General features: G+C 43.8%; 1 protein-coding gene across 2 annotated transcripts in view; it reads right to left on the reverse strand.

Moving 5' to 3' along the window:
• Window positions 1-108: 108 nt before the first annotated feature.
• Window positions 109-22639, reverse strand: part of ptpn18 (protein tyrosine phosphatase non-receptor type 18) — a 30888-nt gene continuing 8357 nt past the window's right edge. Inside the window, exons 3-16 of one of the 2 annotated variants that reach the window (XM_030055407.1) lie at window positions 21703-21779; window positions 20699-20794; window positions 19938-19976; window positions 19573-19641; window positions 19100-19162; window positions 17845-17987; window positions 17382-17448; window positions 15421-15495; window positions 13683-13772; window positions 6893-6972; window positions 4518-4595; window positions 4073-4278; window positions 1919-2008; window positions 109-253 (exon numbers count right to left, since the gene is read on the reverse strand). In XM_030055407.1, coding sequence (XP_029911267.1) covers window positions 180-253; window positions 1919-2008; window positions 4073-4278; window positions 4518-4595; window positions 6893-6972; window positions 13683-13772; window positions 15421-15495; window positions 17382-17448; window positions 17845-17987; window positions 19100-19162; window positions 19573-19641; window positions 19938-19976; window positions 20699-20794; window positions 21703-21779 — 1247 coding nt within the window. In that variant the 3' untranslated portion in view covers window positions 109-179. Of the gene's footprint in view, window positions 254-1918; window positions 2009-4072; window positions 4279-4517; window positions 4596-6892; window positions 6973-13682; window positions 13773-15420; window positions 15499-17381; window positions 17449-17844; window positions 17988-19099; window positions 19163-19572; window positions 19642-19937; window positions 19977-20698; window positions 20795-21702; window positions 21780-22639 lie in introns of both variants that reach the window. The other variant, XM_030055406.1, reaches the window with a different exon arrangement.

Consider the following 22639-nt stretch of genomic DNA (forward strand, 5'->3'; position numbering starts at 1 on the left):
TCCAGTAAAGTCCAGTCCAGTCCAGCAAAGTCTAGTCCAGTCCAGTAAGTCCAGTCCAGTCCAGTAAAGTCCAGTCCAGTCCAGTCCAGTCCAGTCCAGTCCAGTCCAGAAAAGTCCAGTCCAGTAAAGTCCAGTCCAGTCCAGAAAAGTCCAGTCCAGTCCAGTCCAGTCCAGGTCTCTCATCTCTCCAGTCGGCTCCACTCAGCAGGAGGGTCTCTGGGCCCTTTAGGTTTCTGAATACGACAGTTAAACCCTGTCAAACAACACACACACACACACACACACACACACACACACACACACACCGTCAAACAGAGCAAACACATGACGGCTGCAGGCTGGTTTATGGTTCTGCGTATGTGGAGCTTACAGAGGGTTTGTGGGCCCTCTGACCGCCATTGCACCTTTTGTTTGTACTGATTTGCACATTTCAGTTTTTGCACTGTTTGTTTGAGAAAATAAAACAAGTAAGTTTATTATGTTATGTTTATTTACAACGCCACACATAAGGTTTTTGAGAAGGCTTGTCAAGGCCAAGAAATAAAACCCGTCAGGATCAGGCTTCTGGCTTTTCCCTGGCACGTTCGCTGCTCAGATTTCTCACGTCAACATTTTGTGACCTGCACTTCTCTCTTATCGGAAAAACTGGACTTTCTGTTTTTCGCCGCGGTTTTTCATCCCCGCGGACGAGACGGTCCTCCGGCACCAACACACACCCCGTCAGTCGTCTGCACAGCAGCTCGTTAAGGTCTGTGGTTGGATTTTAAAGTTTGGCGCCCTCTAGTGGTCGTGTAGGTAACAGCGGTGTGGCGTGCAGGAGAGTTAAAAACAGCACAGATCTACAGAGAAACCCTCCCAGCTGCCTAAGCGTTCAGGACAAAGTTCACACCGACGAGACCGGCCAGGACGGTGTACCGTTTCCACGGCAACGACTCCCTGTACTTCCACGGCAACTGCCAGCTTTTCAGATTTTTTTTTTTTTTTTTGTGTGTGTGTAGCTGGTGATAATTTGTAGTGTCTTTAAATATGAATAATGACAGCAACATGAGTCACTTCTTGCAGCTGCACTGCTGGTATGAATGAAACAGTGAAAACATGAATGAGTGAATGTTTGGTCTGAACGAGGCCTCAGCGTTAACGTCATGTTGATGTCACCTGCTGCAAAATAATAATCACAACCGTTTTAAAGTAATCAGGGTTTTAAAAACGGGGCCGCGGCGAAGGCTAAAGGCTGGCAGCTTAACGCTTATTGTTTGTTGTTGTTGTTGTTTTTATTTCTCACACAACAACAACAACACCTGACATTTCAAACCAGTGCCCGTGAGACGGATTCTCTCTCAGTATTTGTTTCCAAAAAAAAAAAAAAAAAAGCATGAAATGATACTCAGCAGTGGGACAGCCACACTGAAGCTGACTGACTTTACTAGGTTTATTTATTTATTTTTCATTTTTAGTGACTATTTATTTATTTTTTATTTAAATATAAAAAGCCATAACTGGTTTATTTGCATTAATCTTAAGGATTAAATTTCAGTTTGCTGCGTTTCAAAACATTACGGCCAGCGGATTAAATTAGAGCAGGACGGTGTGTGTGTGTGTGTGTGTGTGTGTGTTCAAACTTCATCACACAGCATGAACACACACACACACCCTCCACCCTCCAGCCAATCAGAGAAGAGTGATTTTTTCACATGTTTGAAATAAACAAACTAAACTAAAGTAAACTAAGTATTCGCCCACAGAGTAAACAGAAATGCAAAGTTAAACTTAAATAAATAAATAAATAAATAAATACATAAATACAAGGTTTGAACATGGCAGGTACAACAAACACACTGACATGCACAGTTACAACACACACACACACACACACACACACACACACACACACACACACAGAGCTGAGTCCAGTGCTCACCGATGCCCCCTGGTGGACAGTAGCTGCTGGCGTCTTTCAGAGGAGCCTGAACGTATTCGTACTCGTCGTCTGTCGAAGGGGGACGCACCGCTGGAGGAAGAAAACATATACATTTCAGTGTGTTTGTTATGTTCATGTGTTCACAGAGCGGTGTGTGTGTTATGTTCATGTGTTCACAGAGCAGTGTGTGTGTGTTATGTTCATGTGTTCACAGAGCGGTGAGACGGGGTCACTCTCAGCTTCGTGTGTCATTTTGCTGACTCTCACACACTCCCTGTGCGCGGTGCGTTAACCCTGCAGCTGTTTTACGTGTTTTCACGCTGCAGTCGGTCCTCCGAGCCTCCAGTCGAGTCCCCAGTGACTCCGTTTACCTGCACACCATATTCTGATTCAGGTCAATATTCTGATTCTGGTCAATATTCTGATTCAGGTCAATATTCTGATTCAGGTCAATATTCTGCTTAAGGTCATATTCTGAATAAGGTGTTTCTATGCGCTGCTGTTTACATGTTAGCCTACTTGGCATGTTCCCGTGTTTCGGCGTATTCCACGCTCTGATGTAATGCAACATTCAGCCTGCAGGGGGCGGCAGTACGTGCGTAGACGTCTGGTCTGCTGGAAATACAGAAGAAGAAGAAGAAGCTGTCTCTATTTCTGTGTTTTCTCCCGTCGATATCCTCCATGATACTTCAGTCTGTGACCAGCTGAAGGCAGACTGGCGCCTCCTGGCTCTGGCTGCTGCTCGTCATGTCCTTCTGAAGTTCTGAGTGAAGTTCTGAGCGTTCGGAGCCGCCCATGAAGGCACCAGCCCCTCCGGTCCGTTAGGGACGCACCCGAACCCAAACCCGTATTCAGCAACTAACGAATAACGGCTCTCTGCTGAAGAAATCACCCATCCTAAGATTTTCCTTAAAGTTTGGTTTTTAATAAGACGTGGAATTTCTTCCCAGTCTGAGCCGAGCTGTGGAGGAGAACGCTGCTTTGGCTTTGGACGTCCAGCCCTTTATTTTGGAGCAGAGTTAACCCAGACCGGCTCGGACCGGCTCGGCCCGTGTGACTGCTGACCGTCTGTCACCGACGCCGCTGAGCGGTCACATGATCAGATTCCCGTTTGGAAGAAAAGACGTGGAGCCGACGTCCCGAACTCAAGACCAAGACTTCAGATCAGAGGCTCGGACCTGCAGCTGCTTCACAGCCTGACTCAGCAGAGCCGAGCGAGCCTGCAGCCGGACGTCCCGCCCGCCCTGCCCGCCGCCCGCCGCCCATCTGATGTGGAGGTGGAGAAATGAGGATTTTCATAGTGTGTGTGTGTGTGTGTGTGTGTGTGTGTGTGTGTGTGAGAAAGAGAGAGAGAGTTCCTCAGTGGAGAAAAAGTGAGTCACCTCCAGGGCCGAGCGCGCACACACACACACACGCACACGCACACGCACACGCACGCACGCACACACACACACACACACACACACACACACACACCCACACACACACGCACACACACCTGCCAGCCTGCTGGGTCTTAATGTTTCGAATGTTTCCTGATATGAACGTATGTCAGATTTCTTCATGTCTCGCTGTTTTCAGATGTTTTCCTGCCAGACGTCACCGGATGATGACGCTTCCTTCCTTTTCTTTCCTTTCCTTTCCTTTTCCTTTCCTTTCCTTTCCTTTTTACTCTTTCCTTTCCTCTTTCTTTCCATTCCTTTTCTTTCTCTTTTCCTTCCTTTCTTCATTTTCCTTTCCGTTCTTTCTTTCTTTTACTTTTTCCTTTTCCTTTCCTTTCGTTTCCTTTCCTTCCTTTAATTTCCTTTTCCTTTCCTTTCCTTTCCTTCTTTTCTTTCCTTTCCTTTCCTTTCCTTTCCTTTCCTTTCCTCCTTTCTTTCCTTTCCTTTCCTTTTCCTTTCCTTTCCTTTCCTTTTCCTTTCCTTTCCTTTCCTCCTTTCCTTTCCTTTCCTTTCCTTTCCTTTCCTTTCCTTTCCTTTCCTTTCCTCCTTTCCTCCTTTTCCTTTCCTTTCCTTTCCTTTTCCTTTCCTTTTCCTTTCCTTTCCTTTCCTTTCCTTTCCTTTCCTTTCCTATCCTTTTCCTTTCCTTTCCTTTCCTTTCCTTTCCTTTCCTTTCCTTTCCTTCCCTCCTTTCCTTCCCTCCTCTCCTCCTCACCTGTCACCAGTGAATATCCTCCGCTGTCGCAGAGCAGCAAAGGCCCCTCCCCCGCTCTGGGATTGGCTGGTGCCGCTGTGTCATAGATGGGCGTGGCAGAATGTGAGGAGCTGATTGGCCTAGCCCGGGGCCTGACCGCGCTGTAGAGGGGGGCCGCCGCGGCGCCGGGGGGGTCGTTGTCATAGTGATGGGAGGAGGGCGGGGCTCTAGGGGCAGAAAACAAACAAACAGATTCATAAAAAGAAGAATATATTTATTTTCCCTTTGATTGAACTGTACATCTGTTTGTTGAAACTTAAATTTGTGCAGTACCTTTTTTTTTATTGTGGTATTTGTTGAAAATATAAATGCTAGTTTAAACCCACACTCCTGGAGGTTATCTTTTATTTTGTAAAATCAAACAGCTGGACGGCTCAGATGAACGGAGGTGTGTGTGTGTGTGTACCTGCCGGCGTCGGCGTGGGCCTGCCGCGGCTTGTTGACCACGGCGTACGTGTCGTTCATGTCAGTCTGCAGCGAGGACCTGATGGACCACAGAAGATCAATATGAAATCAATATCCAGAGTCAATAAGAGCAGGAGAGATCACGCGATGCGCCGCACGTTTATTTTCAAATTTCATCTTCTGATCCTTTATCAAGTGACTTTCAGTGGATTCAACAGCAGAATAATACAGATTATCATTTCCAGAGGTTATAGATTGTGACGCTCAGTTATCAACTGATTAACAGATAAATTAACTGACAAATAATCAGATAATGAATCAGTCAGGAGTCACGAGTCCAGCTGATAAAACCGATCAGATCAATATCAAAAGGATAAAAATGTCTGGCCAGTGACTGTGAGCATGCAACACTCACCGTAAGATATGACTTTATTGTGCTATTTTGTTTTGATATATTTAATATTAATCCTGTCTTAATTGCCCTCAGGTATAATTACAGGTATATCCTGTAATTATATCCCTAACATGTCTAACACAGCGAAGGTAATTTGAAATTTACACAGTTAGTTTTGAAAAACCGCCTGTGCAGCTTTTCATTTCTCGTAGAAAGCTGACGTATGTTTTGACGTTCTGCTGATCAAATGTGTCCGTCCTGATTGGCTGCTTTTCTTCTTCTCCCGTTGCAGCGTCCGGGGGGATTTTTCGCCCCCTGGTGGCTGCAGGACGGCAGCGTTGGTCCGTCTGTCTGCTTCACACCTCACACCCTCCAGGGCAGCGTTTCTCGAAAGCCGCTCGGTGGATCGGCGAGACGTTTGGTGAAAGACGCTCCTGCTCCCAGACGATGGAGCCTCTCCGCTCCGGTGACCTCATGACTTTTCCTCCAGCGCCAAATCAGTAATTTGTGGATCGTTTTCCTGCCTCCGGATGAAGGAACCGTTTCAACTTGGCGTCACCATGAAAAAAAATGATGAAGAAAAAATTTTTTTTAAAAAACTGTTCTTTCCATCTTTCTGGAAAATTGTACCTTCCATGTCGACGTTTTGTTTTCTGACAGCAGCTTTAACTTTACTGCCAGACCATGTTGTGCTAATTGTGTCTAATTAATTCATCATAATTCATTATTAATCATGAATTTATCAGTTTGTCATAGAAACGTCTTATTTTTCTTATTGCACCTGGTTGATTATAATTGAATGCAAATATTTCAGCTGAAAAAGAAACAATAATTTGATTTAAAAATATATTCAAAGCATCTCGGGGGGCGGGATGAGACAGACGGCTCTGCTCTGACGCCACCTTCAGACCAAAGTGTCCCACCTGTAGGACAGGTATGTCCACATCTATGACATCATGATGTGAGCTGAGGTCCCTCACGCTCCTGAAGGAAGACTCCTCTTTGTTTTGACTTTTGTTCTGGTGCTGGTTCTAGTTTAAGTTGATGTCACAAAATCTGTCAGACCTGCTGCCGTGGAATTAAAAAAAAAAAAAAAAAATACATTCATGCCACCGAGAAGAGGAGCTCAGGCCGCGCTGGTGACCTCATGACCTTTCCCTGCAGCGCCCCCGCCTGGCAGAAGCAGACAAAGCGCCCGGAGAGTTTTGCAGGCTGGAGGTTTGAGTCTGTCAGAGGAAGTGTGGAAGGTGTGAAACGCTCAGAATCTGTTGCCAATCTGCGTCTCAGCAGGAAGTCCCTCGGCTCCCGGCTTCCTGGTTCGGCCGAGGGGCCCTGGTCGCCATGGTTACGCCGCTGGTGAGGCTGCGGTGCGGCGCGACCAGGCCGGCTCGCTGGTGGATCTACAGTTGAGCCGCACAGGAAGCAGCAGGCGGCGCGGTGACAGACCGAGATACAGACTCTGAGCTGAGCCTCCGCCACTCCTCCGCTCCGCGCCTCCTCTCCTGCCGGTCTCCATGGCAACAGGGTAACACATTGGGATGGAGGGATGGAGGAATGGAAAAGGAGGGTGGGGAGGTGTTAATTTAACACCTTGGGGTGAGACATCCTGCCTGTCTGTCTCTCCAACCGTCTCCCTGCCTACAAAGATAGACAGACAAACAGATAGACAGACAGACAGGCAGACAGACAGGCAGACAGACAGACAGACAGGCAGGCAGACAGACAGACAGGCAGGCAGACAGACAGACAGACAGACAGGCAGACAGACAGACAGACAGGCAGGCAGACAGACAGACAGACAGACAGACAGGCAGACAGACAGACAGACAGGCAGGCAGACAGACAGACAGACAGACAGACAGACAGGCAGGTAGACAGACAGGCAGGCAGACAGACAGACAGGCAGACAGACAGACAAGCAGGCAGACAGACAGGCAGACAGACAGACAGACAGGCAGACAGACAGACAGACAGACAGGTACCTCTTGGTCAGTGGGTGAGCTGTGGCTGTAGGTCTGTCTGCTCTCAGTGGGTCAGGTTCATGGTACGCTGCCGGTTTCCCCTGGAGAACAAACAGAAGCTTCCTTTAGTTCCACGCACACACACACACACACACACACACACACACACACACACACACACCTAAACACACTGCATGAGTCTCTGCTGGGCTCTGATCACGCCACACACACTCCTCTGCCTGGTTCGATCCCCAAACTTTGTTCCTGGCTCGGCGGCGGCCGCCAGACGGCGCGTGGGCCTCAGACACTTGGACCCGACCTGAGATTCCCCGAACGCGGCGCCGTGCGTCCGACGCTCGGCCTCCTCACTTTCTGGATGAGCTCGCAAAACTATAACCCAGAAAACTGTTTCTGAGCCTAATCTGTGTCTTAATCCCGGGATTAAAGCAGCAGGAGAGCTCAGGGCCAGAGGCAGCTTTAAATGACTTCCCCCCGCCTGCTGATAGATTCTCACACTGACCTGCATCCAATAAACTGATCTCATAATGTGTGTGTGTGTGTGTGTGTGTGTGTGTGTGTGTGTATGTGTGTGTGTTATTCAGGCTGGTTTAATTTTCCAAGGTTTTTTTTTTCTTTTTTTTTTCTTTTTTCTTTTTTTTTTTTTTTGATATTTGTTCCTTTCTCTTCCCCTTTTGTCGTCTCCCCCCAAATGTTCTATGCGACATTATAATCATTATCATTAGTATTATTATTTATTCCAATACCCAGTTCATGCTTTGCCTTTTTATTTATGTTTATTTTTGCATTATTTACGACAGTCGACATTGCTGTCTGTGTATGCCTTACATCTTCTGCACCAATATTTCATTTTTTTTTTTTTTGCTCTATTTTGCTCTGACTGTATTAGGTTATGTTTTCAACCATCATTCTTTGTCAAATAAAATAAAATAAAATAAAATAAAAAAACATTCTGCACACTCACAATTACCACAGAAAATAAATGCTTTTAAAATGCAAAATAAATAAATAAATTAAATAAATAATAATAATAATAATTTTGCGAGCTTTAGGAATAAAAGTAGCTCATTCTTTGCTGCAGTCATTTTCATCAAACCAAAATAATTAAGGATTTTTGCTCTAAGGTGCACATTATCATGCAAAGCAGCAAAACCATGGCACAATACCAAAAAATAAAAATGAAAAAATCCTCATAATATTTGTTTCTAAATATGCAGCTGATGAGGTTCAGCCGGATGTTTCTCTAATTAAGAACTCGCCTGCTTCTGCGTTACAGAGGCTCGTTTACTTTCTGTTAAACCTGCAAAAAGGAAAAGCTGAAAAATGTTCAGCTGTGTGACGCAAAAGAGCCACAACTCAAGAGCTCACGTCTATCACACACACACACACACACACACACACACACACACACAACACGTCAAACCACTGCAGTTTCATTTGGCTGTAAAGGCTGTTTTTAGCACAAAAAACCGTCAGAACATTTCTGCCCAATCAGAGCGGAGCATGTAAATGTGGATTTAACGCCAAATCACCCACAAAACTAAAAAAAAAAATAAACACCTTAAAAACAGGAAAAGACCTTGAGACGTTGAGGCAGAAACAGATTAAACTCAGCATAACAAAATAAAAGTAGTAATAAAAGATTACATAAGATTTTAAAAAGAAAAAAAACAAGCAAACAAATAAATAAGTAAAAAACACACACACAAAAAAAAAACTCCAAACAGTAGATAGAAAGTAAATGAGTGGTTAAGAGTGCAATATAAAATAATTCAATATTAACAAAAAAGAGAGGAGGTGTAGAGGTGAGTAAAACCTGAAAATAAAAGGACTAAAACAAAAACAGGTGAGAAAATGACAAAGAAGGAAACAGGCTGAAGTAGATAAATAAATAAAAGAAGTCAGATTCAGTTAAAAGCCAGCCTGAAAACTTGAGTTTGCTTTTCAAAATAACATCACTGCTTTGCAGGAGTATTTAATGCTTTGGCCGTGAAATTTGATCGCTTGAACAGACTCGTGTCAAAACTGTTCGATGTGAGAATATCTGACCACGTCTGCCGCCGGATCAGAGGCTTTCTGACAGATCACTGCCAGAGGCTGAGAGGAGGAGCCTTCAGCCTCAGCACCGCCTCCCCTCAGGGCTGTGTGCTCTACACCACCTCCACACACACACGACTGCACCTCCACACACACCCGACTGCACCTCCACACACACCCCAGCTACAGCATCACAAAGTTCACTGATCTCATCTCAGGAGGGGATGAACCCGCACACCGGGACGAGGCGGAGCGTCTGTCTGTGAGCTGCACGGAGAAAAGCCTGATCCTGAACGCCAAGAAACTTGGACTTGGCGTTGAGTTTTTATGAGACTGTGTAAACAATACTCTGTGCAATACACTGGAACACAAGTGCAATATACACTACTCACAAAAAGTTAGGGATATTCGGCTTTCAGGTGAAATTTCAGGATGAACCTAAAATGCATTCTAACCTTTCCAGGTGAACTTAATGTGACCTTCTGTAAACTTTTGAATGCACATGTCCAACTGTTCAGTGTTTCAGTACTTTTTGCACAAGTTGCTGTTCTCTAACAAGGAGCTTAACGGCAAAATTCACAACAGGTGTTTGATCCATGAATCGACCAATAAATTTCCTGGTTCAATTAGAATTGGTATTTAAACAGTCCTCCTCATCATGCTGTTCACATTTTGACATCATGAGACCAAGACGACACCTAACAGTTGTTCAGCAGCACCTCACCATTGCGAGGCTTCAAACAGGATGTTCTCAGACGGAAGTGGCCACTGAGCTTAGAGTGTCACAGAGTGTCATCAGCAGGTTGCAACAGAGATACAGAGAGACTGGAAGAGTCACAGAAAGGCATAGAAGTGGACGTCCTTTGGCCCCATCCCACACTGATGACTGCTTCATTGTGAACAGTGCCCTGTGGAACCGGATGATGAATGCCACTCAACTCCAGGCACATTTAAGGGAGGTGAGAGGCACCCAAGTGTCACGTCAGACCATTCGAAACCGTTTACATCAGCATGGTCTGCGTGCTAGACGACCTGCAAGGGTACCTGACCACACCACCAGGCACAGGTGTCATCGTCTTGCATGGGCCAGGCAGCATTTACGCTGGACGAGGGACCAGTGGGCCTCAGTGCTGTTCTCTGATGAAAGCCGATTCATGTTGAGCAGAAATGATGGCCGCCAACGATGTTGGAGACGTCAAGGAGAGCACTATGCATCAGCCACTGATGTCACCAGACGAGCCCAGAATTTCCCTGGTTGGGATCAATAAAGTATATCTATCTATCTATCTATCTAATCTTTGGTGGTGGTGGTGTTACTGTGTGGGCAGGTGTGTCTAGTCAGTACAGAACTGCCCTAACGGTACAGTGACAAGCCCATACTACCTGAATAACATCATTAATCCAGTCATTGTGCCCCTGCATGAACAACACAGGCCTAATTTCATCTTCATGGACGACAATGCTCCAGCTCATCGAGGTCGTATCATTAGGGAACGGCTGCTGGAGACTGGGGTACCTCAGATGGAGTGGCCTGCACTTTCTCAGACCTGAATCCCATAGAAAACCTATGGGATCAGCTGAGTGGCCGTGTAGAGGCTCGGAGCTCTGTACCCCAGAACCTCAATGACCTGAGGGCCGCCCTTCAAGAAGAGTGGGATGCCATGCCTCAGCAGACAATAAGTCGACTTGTGAACAGCATGAGACGTCGCTGTCAAGCTGTAATTGATGCTCAAGGGCACATGACAAGTTATTGACACTGACATTTTTTGTTGTGGTATATCCACCACTGTTGTTGGCTTTTGTTTCAAGAAATTGTTTGAGATGAGGAAATCACCAGAGTATGCTTCTACTTAAATGCCCTACTTTCATGATATAATATCACTGTAGTGTGAACTTTTTACATTTTCCGTAAATTTCCCCAAAAGCCCAATATCCCTAACTTTTTGTGAGTAGTGTAATATAATGTGCAATAACAAGGACTGAAATATTGATTTTTTCAATGTGAATGCTGTTGCATTGTCAATGTTGTGTTGTGCACGATAGTGTTTTTATTTATTTTTTCCCGCTTTCCATTACACCGTATTACAGTGCATTCTCTTATACTTTTCTTCTTGTGTGTTTTCTACCATAGTTTTTAAAAAGGCACTAAGGAGGACTGCGCCTTTCAATTTCGTCGGACTTGCTGCAGTGACAATAAAGACATTCCATTCCATTTATTGATAAAATTTTGTTGCGGTAAAATCTGTCATGTGTGTCTCCAGCAGGGTGCCTTGACCTCTGACCTCCAGCTGTGTGAATGAAAATGGGTTCTCTCCCCTTTGCAGACACGCCCACCTTCTGCTAATCCCATGCAGTTTGGGCCCCAAAGCCTGCAGTCCACATGTGTTCTTGTGGCCTGTTGTAAAATGGTGTGTGTGTGCAGACTGGGGCCTAAACAGTCTTGGAGCTGCATCAGTTGGCTTTGACTGGAAAGCTGAGACTCTTGTGGATCCAATGAGCCACATTTGATTCCTGTGTGATGATGTTGGCCCCCATAGCAGCCATTTCACTGCAGGCAGAGACTTTTGTCAGTCTTGTAGAAAATCACCTGTAGTGACCTGAGATTTGAAAAGCCAGTATTGGATCAGGAGATAAACACGGCGTCTCGGCCCCGTCGGTCACACAGGTTTATGGTTTATGGTTTATAGTGAGCCATAAACGCAGATCAGTCGTGTTCTGTGTTATCAGTTTTCATCAGGAACTGACAAGCAGGAAACCACCAAACCGGCTGTTATCGAAACGCTCGGAGAGAAACACATGAACAGATAAATCTCTGGAGGAAAGTCTTTGTCAGATTAATTAATACATTTCTGAAAACATAACTACATTTTTGGTTTTTGAGGATTTTGTTTTTTTAGTTTTCCCTCTGACGCCGCCTGCAGGACTTCACCACAGGTGTGTTTTGTCATCGTGTTTGAGCTGAATTCTGTCTGCATTAGAAATATCAAAGCCATGAAACAATGACTGATCGATAGGTGGATCAAACACAGCTGTAACAGGCGCCTTAAAGCCCAACTCCTCCACAACACCAATAAATAAATCCAACACTTTCCCTGTTTGAACTCAACCTGCTGCATTTCAGGCGTAAACACCTGATCCGTCACCTGATGGGACTACGCTGCAAGAGGATTTCATGTTTCATGTTTGGACCTTTTATTGTGAAATCTGATCCCTGGCACAGTTTTATAGTGTTTTAATGCGTCGCTCATGTTCTGTGTTATCAGTGCTCATCAGGCGCTGACAAGCAGGAAACCAGTGAAGCTGCTGCTATTCAAACGCTCAGAGAGAAACAAGTGAATCAATAAACCTCTGGAGGAAAGTCGGCGTCAAACCGAAGACTCTTTGTCAGATGAATTAAAGTGTCTCTGAAAACATGATGAGAGGAGGAGGAGGCTGAGGCAGACCTACCTGCTAGCAGAGTTCAGTCCAGCTGTTTATCACACAGTCTCAGTGGGTTTGATAAAAGTTATTCCTGTTAAATGCAGCAGCAGAGTCACTTCTGACTAGACGTCCCCTCTCCTGTGTCCTAACGTCTTCTCCTGTGTCCTAACGTCCTCTTTTGTGTCCTAACGTCCTCTCCTGTGTCCTAACGTCTTTTGTGTCCTAACGTCCTCTCCTGTGTCCTAATGCTCTCTCCTGTGTCCTAACGTCCTCTTTTGTGTCCTAACGTCCTCTCCTGTGTCCTAACGTCTTCTGTGTCCTAACGTCCTCTTTTGTGTCCTAACGTCCTCTCCTTTGTCCTAACGTCCTCTTCTGTGTCCTAACGTTCTTTCCTGTGTCCTAATGTCCTCTCCTGTGTCCTAATGTCCTCTCCTGTGTCCTAATGTCCTCTCCTCTGCGTCCTGGCGTCCTATCCTGTGTCCTAACGTCCTCTCCTGTGTCCTAATGCCCTCTCCTGTGTCCTAATATCCTCTCCTGTGTCCTAATATCCTCTCCTGTGTCCTAACGTCCTCTCCTGTGTCCTAATGTCCTCTCCTGTGTCCTAATGTCCTCTCCTGTGTCCTAACGTCCTCTCCTCTGCATCCTAATGTCCTCTCCTGTGTCCTAATATCCTCTCCTGTGTCCTAGCGTCCTCCCTGTGTCCTAGCGTCCTCCCTGTGTCTCTGCGTCTCTGCAGCCGACGCGCTCTGCACCGTCTGCTCTGAACAAACACTTCTTCTGTCCTCACAGTTTCTGACAGCTCATTTGCATACAGGAAGTTGCCAGCCAAGTACTTCCTCTTTCATGCTGCAGCAACTTCCTCTTTCTGCAGCTGCTTTTTTCCCCTCTGCTTTCTCTCTCTCTCTCCGTCCTTTCATCACATCACATCACATCAATCTCAGAGAGAGGGAGAGAGAGAAAGAGAGAGAGAGAGAGAGAGAGGGAGAGAGAGAGAGAGAGAGAGAGACAGAGAGAGGAAGAGAGAGAGAGAGGGAGAGAGACAGAGAGAGGAAGAGGGAGAGAGAGAGAGAGAGAGGGAGAAAGAGAGAGAGAGGGAGAGAGAGAGGGAGAGAGAGAGAGAGGAAGAGAGAGACAGAGAGAGGAAGAGGGAGAGAGAGAGGGAGAGGCAGCTCCCAGATGAAACCACAAACCAGTGAAATTATTCACATTTCTTAACAAATCAAAACTGAAACTCTCCAGCCTCCAGCCACAAAGATACATCTGCTGCTGCTGTGTGTGTGTGTGTGTGTGTGTGTGTGTGTGTGTGTGTGTGTGTGTGTGTGTGTGTGTGTCTCACCTGCGGCAGGTTGCAGTACATGCTGTCCGCTGACTGCAGGACTCTCTCGAACATGCAGACGACGGCAGTGAAGATGAACTGATACTGATCCTGCAGGGAGAGACAGAGCCACGTGCACGCCAACATGCACGTGCACCAGTCATTCTGACCCTTTAGCCTAAACGTGGAGATGTGTTTCCACCTGCAGGGGGCGACGTGGAGGCTGAAAACATCACCTTGTGTTCAAATGTGTTGTTGCTGCACAGGAACCCTGAGACACGAGGTGGAAATGTTTCGTATTTCTGCTTTTTCAGGTTTATCTCGTGCGTAGGAGTTGATATTGTATGTTTTTTTTTTTTAATTAATGAAAGTTATGGCTTTATTTGGCAAAGGAATACTTAATTCAGCTTTGCCTTGAGGTATCAGGCTGATTATTGTAAGAATAGGGACGGTGTGCAGAATGCAGCGTGGACTTTCTGAGTTAATATCTCTCATACATACGAGATATTATCTCAAACAGATGACATCAACTCCAGTTTAGCTGTTATTATTATTAAAGAGAGAAAGAAGGTCCACCTCGCCTCCCAGGGCTTCCACATCACTGACTCCATTTATGGAGATATTCAAGCACCAAGACTGTGTGTTTCCACCTGCAGGGGGCGCCGCTGAGGCTGAACAGAGGCAGAGGAGCAGCGGTCAGCGGGAACCTTGAACCTTGAACTGAGTAACCTTGAATTAAAGGTTACTGTATATATAGTAATATATATATAGTAACCTTTTAACTCAAGGTTACTATATATATAGTAACCTTTTAACTCAAGGTTACTATATATATATATTACTATATATATAGTAACCTTTTAACTCAAGGTTACTATATATATAGTAACCTTTAATTCCCTGTTTAAATATCTGTTCTGGCATTTATTCCTTATATTCCTTATTAGCGCATATCAAATCAGATAATGTGTGATATGCATGTGTAAACAGAATAATTCAAAGAACTTGTAATTGACTTTTTTTCTTGTCTTTGTGTGTGTAATCAACTTGTGAATTTTTATAGTGATATCTGAAAGTCAAATGTTGAACCCCTTTCCCCTGTGTGTTAAAAACAGTGTTTTTTGGTAATATGTGGTCATAAATAGGTGATTTTCCAAACTTTCCACCAATGGGATTCTTTGGGACTTTATTCCCCTCACTCAGGACAAACTGAGGATACAGAATCAGTTGAGTTTGGTTCTCTTGCAATTTGTCCCAGGTTGACCCCAATTTTGGCCTAAAATGACTGGACTAATGAAGGAAATGTGGAACATTTAGGAAGCAGATGATTGGTTCTCCTGTGGTTCTGCAGCCAGTCAGCAGCACAGAGCCTCAATGCCAGTGCTAATCTGCTCAAACTCACAGCATTTTACAGCCATGGATTATAATCTCAGTTTATAATCCTGTCTGCAGCAGAAATATGGACAGGAACAGTCCAGTTACTGATCAATATCTGGATCAAATGGACTGATCAGTTTAGAGCATTGAGCCCCACTGACCCACACAGATTCTGCTCTGTTTAGCTCAGTGCTGCCCCCACTGGACACAACACTGACCTGCAGGCTGTTTAGCTCAGTGCTGCCCCCGCTGGACACAACACTGACCTGCAGGCTGTTTTTCTGTCTCACAGCAGGTAATGAGTATGTGTGTATGTGTGTGTATTTGTGTGTGTGTGTGTGTGTGTGTGTGTGTGTGTGTGTGTGTGATGATGGTGTCATACTTTGGTCTGCACAGCAGATGGTCTCTGCCTCCTCAGCTGCAGGACAATCTGCATGATGCTGAAGTCGGGGGTGAGCTGCTGTGAGGAACCACACAGGAACTCAGTCAGCTGATCGACTGAAGAACTGAAGAACCGAGAGCAGGAACAACAAGCAGCTCAGCTCCCACTGCAGCTCTGTCTAACTTCAACTGGACTTAAAGGGGAATTCTGCTCATTTTCAGCCTGGGTCCTATTTGTCCACCTTTTGTGGAAAAATGTAATCAGTTTACCCGTCAAAATGTGTCCTCTAAAACAGTGTTTCTCAACCACTGGGCCGGGGCCCATTGGTGGGTCGCGAAGCACCATCCAGTGGGCCACAAATATGTTTCAAGTTGAAGCTAATTTTCCACCAAGAAGTAATTTTAGTAGAGCACAATATTGATAAAATGTATGATTGAAATTCAATGTTTTAAACACAAACTAGGCATAACAGACATATCTTAAAAATAATATCCTATCTTGCTTGAGCTTTACAACATGATCAGTTTGAAGCACTCAGATAATAACCTAATTAGAATGGAATATAGATTATATAAAATAAGCGGGTGTTGGGCCCCACCCTGTTGAAAATACTAATAGGTGGGCCTTGGAGTAGAAAAGTTTGAGAACCCCTGCTCTAAAAGTGCCTGAGAACATCACGGTGCTCGGTGTTAGACTCAAATGATCAAAAAAAAAAAAAAAAAAAAAGTATGTGATTTGATGTCAGTGTCTTTTCCCTCGTTTTGTAACAACCTGACACATTTAGGAAGAAACACGCTGAACGCACAACGTTATAAAACTTTCCCACATTCTGTAACAGTCAGAGCTGCTGTCTGTCAGAGAGGCTGACCAGGTGTTAGACCCCCCCACCCCCACCTTCCCCTTTTCCTTAACGTCTCTCAGGGGGCGGGTCTTGGACTGTGTGGGCGGGTCTTGGAAGGGTCTGTTTTGGGGTCTGCAGGTTGCAGTTAGATACTTTTAAAAAGTATCAGAAAAAGAATCAGACTGGGAGGGGTGGTGGTGGTGGTGGGGGGGGGGGGAGGGGAGGGGGTTAGAAAAGGTGCAGTTTACTGCTCTCGAGTTCATTTCAGTAAATAATAAAGTGTAACACCTGAAGTGAATGAAGACAGCAGCTGTTGCATGTTACCACATATTACAATGAATTATTACATATTCATGTAAAAGAACTCCTGCAGTAGAAAAAGGTTTTATTACATAATATGCAGAAAGTTATTGTACAATGTGTTATTACAGGGTTCTACAGGGTTCTCACTGCTGGAGAACGAGTGTGAACACGAGTCAAACCTCTGCAGTTTTACAGAATGCTCCTTTAACTGCAGTGTTAGCTGGAGTACAGGCAGCAGCTGCAGTAGTACTCATACTGTAACAGTAACAGTAAAAATGATAGTACTAATGTTAGTAGAGGTGGCTGTAGTACTAACAGCAATACAATCAATACAAAAAAACTAACAATACTTTTAGTAGTAGTTATAGTAGTACTAATAGTTGATCTGATAGTAACAGTAATACTTGTAGTAGTAGTGGTAGTAGCAGAAGTACCAGCAAAAAGGGTAAAAACATTACTATAGAAGTTGTGTAATGGGTTGGAGTAGCAGTCAAAGTAATACTTAGTATCAGCAGTACAAATAACAGTAGTATAGCACGTATTACAGCAAATAATAGCGCTGGTAGTAGTTTTAGTAATACTGAAGGTAGTACTAATAACAGTATTAACTGTAGGACTGTAAACTATAAAGAAAGGATTAGTAGAACTTGTAGTAGTGTTAGTATTAACAGTAAAATTATAAGGAGTACTAACAGTATTAGTTGTAGTACTGACAGAAGTACTTTTTTTCATCCAGCTGAACATTCAGTAACACTGATGTGTGTGTGTGTGTGTGTGTATGTGTGTGTGTGTGTGTGTGTGTGTGTTTGTGTGTTACCTTGGTAACCAGCAGGTCATAGATGTAGTCGAGAGCACAGATCACTCCTGTCCGCCCACAGCCCGCACTACACACACACACACACACACACACACACACACACATACACACACACACACACACACACACACACACACACGGCTCTCAGCTGTGTGCATGTTAACTGTGCCATCGTTAGCAAGTGTCACCTGCTGCATATTCACAGCCTCCTGCTTTCTGTGTGTGTGTGTCTGTACGTGTGTGTGTGTGTGTGTGTGTGTGTGTGTGTGTGTACGTGTGTGTGAGAGATAAGATGCCATATGGATGATATGGCCTGTTGAATGTTAATGACCATCTGACCTGCGATCTGTGCTGCTGGCAAAAACAAGATTCTGTAATGATCTGGAATTAACAGGCATTTAGAGTGTCAGTGTGTGTGTGTGTGTGTGTGTGTGTGTGTGTGTGTGTGTGTGTGTGTGTGTACCTGCAGTGCACCAGCAGAGGCGAGGTACTTGCTCCCTGCGTGCTCCTCGCTCGGTCCAGCAGATTGAGAACTCGAGCGGCTTCAGAGGGAACGTCGTGATCCGGCCAGGACAGAAACTGATACTGACACACAGGACGGGTTTCCTGAGGGAGGGAGAGAGAGAGGGAGAGGGAGGGAGAGAGAGAGAGAGAGAGAGAGAGAGAGAGAGAGGGAGAGAGAGAGAGGGAGAGAGAGAGAGAGAGAGAGAGAGAGAGAGAAACAGTCAAACCAAATTAAAGTAGATCTGTGCCGCCGTGACGAGGCCGGGCCTTTTTCATTCAGAGCTCCAGTCGCTCTGATCCAACATCTGCAGCCTCACTGGATTATTAGATTAGATTAGATTATGTATTATTTTTGTCTATTTTGCTTTGTTATTTCTTTTGTTTATTCACATTATTTATTCTTACTATGAAGACTGAAGACTTTTCCATTGAACCACATTAAGGGTTAATATTCTACGCTGCACATTAACTTTCAACGTCCTGCTTTATCGTCTTATTCTCCTTTTAGCTTCTTTTTATTAATTGTTTTTATGTATGTTTTCCTGTGTTGCTTTCATATTGTTTTAATGCCTTCATGCTCTAAGTAAAGCACTTTGAATTGCCTTGTTGCTGAAATGTGCTGTACAAATAAACTTGCCTTGCCTTACTATGGGTAAAAATGCACAAATGATCATATGATAACACGTTGTTTATGTGTTTATGGGTATATGGTTTAAAAAAAAATGTAAATTGGATAAATCATATGGAAGTAAACTGATAGAGTGGTTACTGAGTAGGATTTAAATAAGCAGACGCTTCTTTCTACTCCTTTTCGGACAGGTTTTGTTGATTCAACTATTCTGGATTGTTTTTTTTGTTTTTTTTGCATTGTGTTTTTTTTTTCACATGTTCAAAATAAAGCCTTCATTCATTCATTCATTCATATTATGACTGACTGACTGATTGATTAGTACACTGGCTTTCAAAGCGGGGTCCGGGGACCCTGGAGGGCCTCGCAGGGGCTCCTCAGTTTGATTTCACTTCATTTTATTTCAGGTAGAAACTGTTTGAAGGCAGAAAATGTGTGAGGCTCATCTGAATATTTTCCTCTTTGTGGTTTAGTCTCATCACTTCACTGGATTCCTGTCAAAAACACCAGACTGAAAAAAAAATAGAAAATAAAAATGATTGGTTTTCTTAGTTTACTGAGTTTTCGCTGCGATGTAAACGCTGACCTGTTGGTAGGTGACAGTCAGAGTCCTGATCACGATGTCTTCATTAGGACGAGTCTCCCCCTGCTGGAGACACACACACACACACACACACACACACACACACACACACACACTTGAATAATTTATTAATGTCCACATAAAGAGAAGTAGTAATAGGGCATAAATACTAATGATGCATCATCTGTTGAGCTTTTATTTCCCCTGAAGACCAACACACACACACACACATGCGCACACACACACACACACACACACGCACACACACACATGCGCACACATTAAAATGAGAGTAAAAGATGGAGGGGGGGTGAAAGATATATTTAATTTGACTATTTTAAAATATATTTTACACATATATATATTAAAACCTATTTAAAAATGTGTAGAATGTAGGTTGTGCTGTACAGTGTTGTGTGTGTGTGTGTGTGTGTGTGTGTTTGTGTGTGTTTGTGTGTGTGTGTGTGTGTTCTTACATTGCAGACGGTGAAGGGTCCAAATGAGGTCGACTGGTTCAGTGGAGCCCAGTAACACTCACACTTCTTCTACAGGGAGGAACACACACACACACACACACACACACACACACACACACACACGTCAAATATCCAGACGACAAAGGAAACCCTCGTCCTGCGTCCCCTGCCTGCTCTGTGTGTCCCTCTGCCTTTGCCGTAGTCCCGCCTGCCTCGTCTCCCCAGCACACCTGTCCTGCTGTAGCCCCGCCTCCTCCTCCCCCAGCCAATCAGCTGCCTGCCTGCTCCCCTGCCCACACACCTGCTCCTCAGCGTGCCTCTACACCTGAACATCACATGACCATGAGACACACACAGGAAGTTACCTTTCCCATCTCCACCTCTCTGCAGGCCATGATGATCACCTGCAGCACACACACACACACACACACACACACACACACACACACACACACACACACACACACACACACACACGTCCGTCTGTTCATACGGTGATCAATTTATGATAATTTTATAAAGATCATTACAACATCATCATTAGGGAGTCAATGGGAATGTGAACACTGAGCGTTTAGAGGAAAAAATTAAATGTAATAAATTAACAAATACGTTAACAGACTAAATGAATAATCAATTAAAACACTAATGCATTAAATAAATCAATACACTCATGATAATTAAATTCAGTTCAGAAAGTAGATAGGCCTATAATATAATAATCCATTCTGGCTCTCACACACAAACACAGTCCTTTCACATACGTATAGTTTCACTCTTACATGAATGTGTTTTCATTCTCACACAGACACACTTTTATTCTCATATTTATATATTTTGAACGCACACATTTGTACATTTTGACCTCATGCATATGCAGCCAGTGTGCATGTGTAATATCATAAATAATAAGTGTATGTAAGAAAAATGTACGCATGCAATAGGAAAATATGTGTATGTGAAAGGAGGATTTATGTGAGGATTACGAAGCCGGGATTATGGATTATGGCTTGTACGGCCCCTCATGCTTCACCAGAAGTCTTTTGGATTTTCTTTTTTTTTAATTATTAATTTGGTTTATAAATATTCGTCTCCCTGATGCTTCGTAACGACAGGTGGGACTCACCTTGACGCCGTGCTGCCACGTCATCCTCCAGAAGTCGAGCAGGGTGCTGCTGAGCGGGCCCTGCGTGGCGATGTACCGCCTGCCTGCTGTCGCCCCCTGCAGGAGACACACACACATTACAGCACAGCACATAATACACACTCCCCAAACTCCTTCATGTGAAACACACCTGGGGATTTTTAAATTCAAATTAGATGCACTGACCTGGGCCCAGAATCCTCCATCTAAGTGTATTTTTGCTGTTAGATGTGTATATGTATTAATAAATATTAATACAGTGGGTAGGGATATAAAAATAGAAAGTGTGATAGTTATTCTCATTTTTTAAAATAATGTTAAGCCTCATTTTTTTGAACTACAGGTGAAACACCGTGCGCTCTCATGATGTTCCCTTCCACACGTCCTGCTCTTTCCTCTTTTCTCTTCTTATGTTCTGTGGTTTGTTGTCTTTGTTTCCTTGTTACAGTATTGTTGTTGTACTTGCTACTGTTATGTACATGTATATGCATGTACTGTCTTATTTCTATACATATCCATAATCTTGTACACATACATATGCACTTGAATTATATTTGTCTGTAACTTCTTTGACACACACACGTATTTCAAATTTTGTTTCTTCATTTTAATCTTTGTTCATTTCTTTGTATTATCCTTATAATCATTAATATCAGAATCAATACCACTTTTGCCATTATTATTTATGTGATTATTATTTTTTGTGTAACTTACTGATATGTTTGTTTACTTGTTTGTTTACCCCTCATGTCAGTGTAGTATCTGTGCTCAGTATCCTCTAAAAAAAATAATTTAATCATTCATGTTTCCCACAGAGCTTACATAAAGGGCACAGAGGAGATTAAAAAAGACAAAGTACAAAAACAACAGAAACCAAAGAATAAAATGGGGAGGAGGGAAGGGAGAAAGGACAGATGGGAAGAAGGAAGGAAGGAATGAAGGAAGGAAGGAAGGTGGTAAGGAAGGAGGGAAGTGGGTGTTGTCACCTGGATGAAGCTGGCGTTGATGTAGTCTCTGTCAGAGTCACTGGTCAGCAGAGAGAGAACCACCCGGGTCTGGTCATCTACACACACACACACACACACACACACACACGCCCAGAGTGTATATTTGTGTGAATGCCTCTTTAATTTGTAACTTTCCCCTCTGGTGTCTGACTGCAGGAGGCAGAATTAAAACTTCACTGTAATAATAATGCTACCACTACTACTACCAATAATAATAATAATAACAATAATAATAATTGTCTTATTGATGTAGCACTTTTCAAGACTGTGTGAAGAAAAAGAAGAAAGAAAAGGAGGTAAAGTGGAGGAGAGAGAACGACAGAAGAGAAATGTAGGCCAAAAAAAAAAAAAAAACAAGAGAAGGAAAGAAACTTTTCTAACTTTTTTTTTTTTTTGGTGTTTCTAAAGGCAGTTTCTCCGCGAGGCTGACGGAGCTTCACCGACACAAACTGCTCAGCTCCTCAGCTGAAGCAGAAGAAGAGGGTGGGATTAAATCTGTCAGATTACAGACATCAGGCTGCTACCTGCCTTTTTAAATATTGGTGTTAATATTAATATTGGGTTAAAATCAGTTTGTCAAAGAGGTTATTCTTTAGATCTGAAATAAAATGACTGTAAAAATGTTTGACAGTATATTTTTTCATTTTGCATCTTTTTTTCATTCTCTTTGTCTCATTGTCTTTATTCTAACATTTCATTGAAAAGATATTTACTCTGGTAACAGTACTTATGTTTTGTATTTATTTTGTTGATTATTTATTTGTGTATTGCATATGGAATAAAGCCTGGGTCATAATTTGTATTTGAGTATATTTTGGCTGCTTGCGGTTCTCCCTTCCTGCCTGAGGGTGGAGCTGTTCAGCCTGTTTGAGTGTGTTTCCTCAGCATGCTGAGCTGCAGGTGGCGGCTGCTGATT

The sequence above is a fragment of the Myripristis murdjan genome, chromosome 7, assembly GCF_902150065.1.
Source record: "Myripristis murdjan chromosome 7, fMyrMur1.1, whole genome shotgun sequence".
NCBI lineage: Eukaryota > Metazoa > Chordata > Actinopteri > Holocentriformes > Holocentridae > Myripristis > Myripristis murdjan.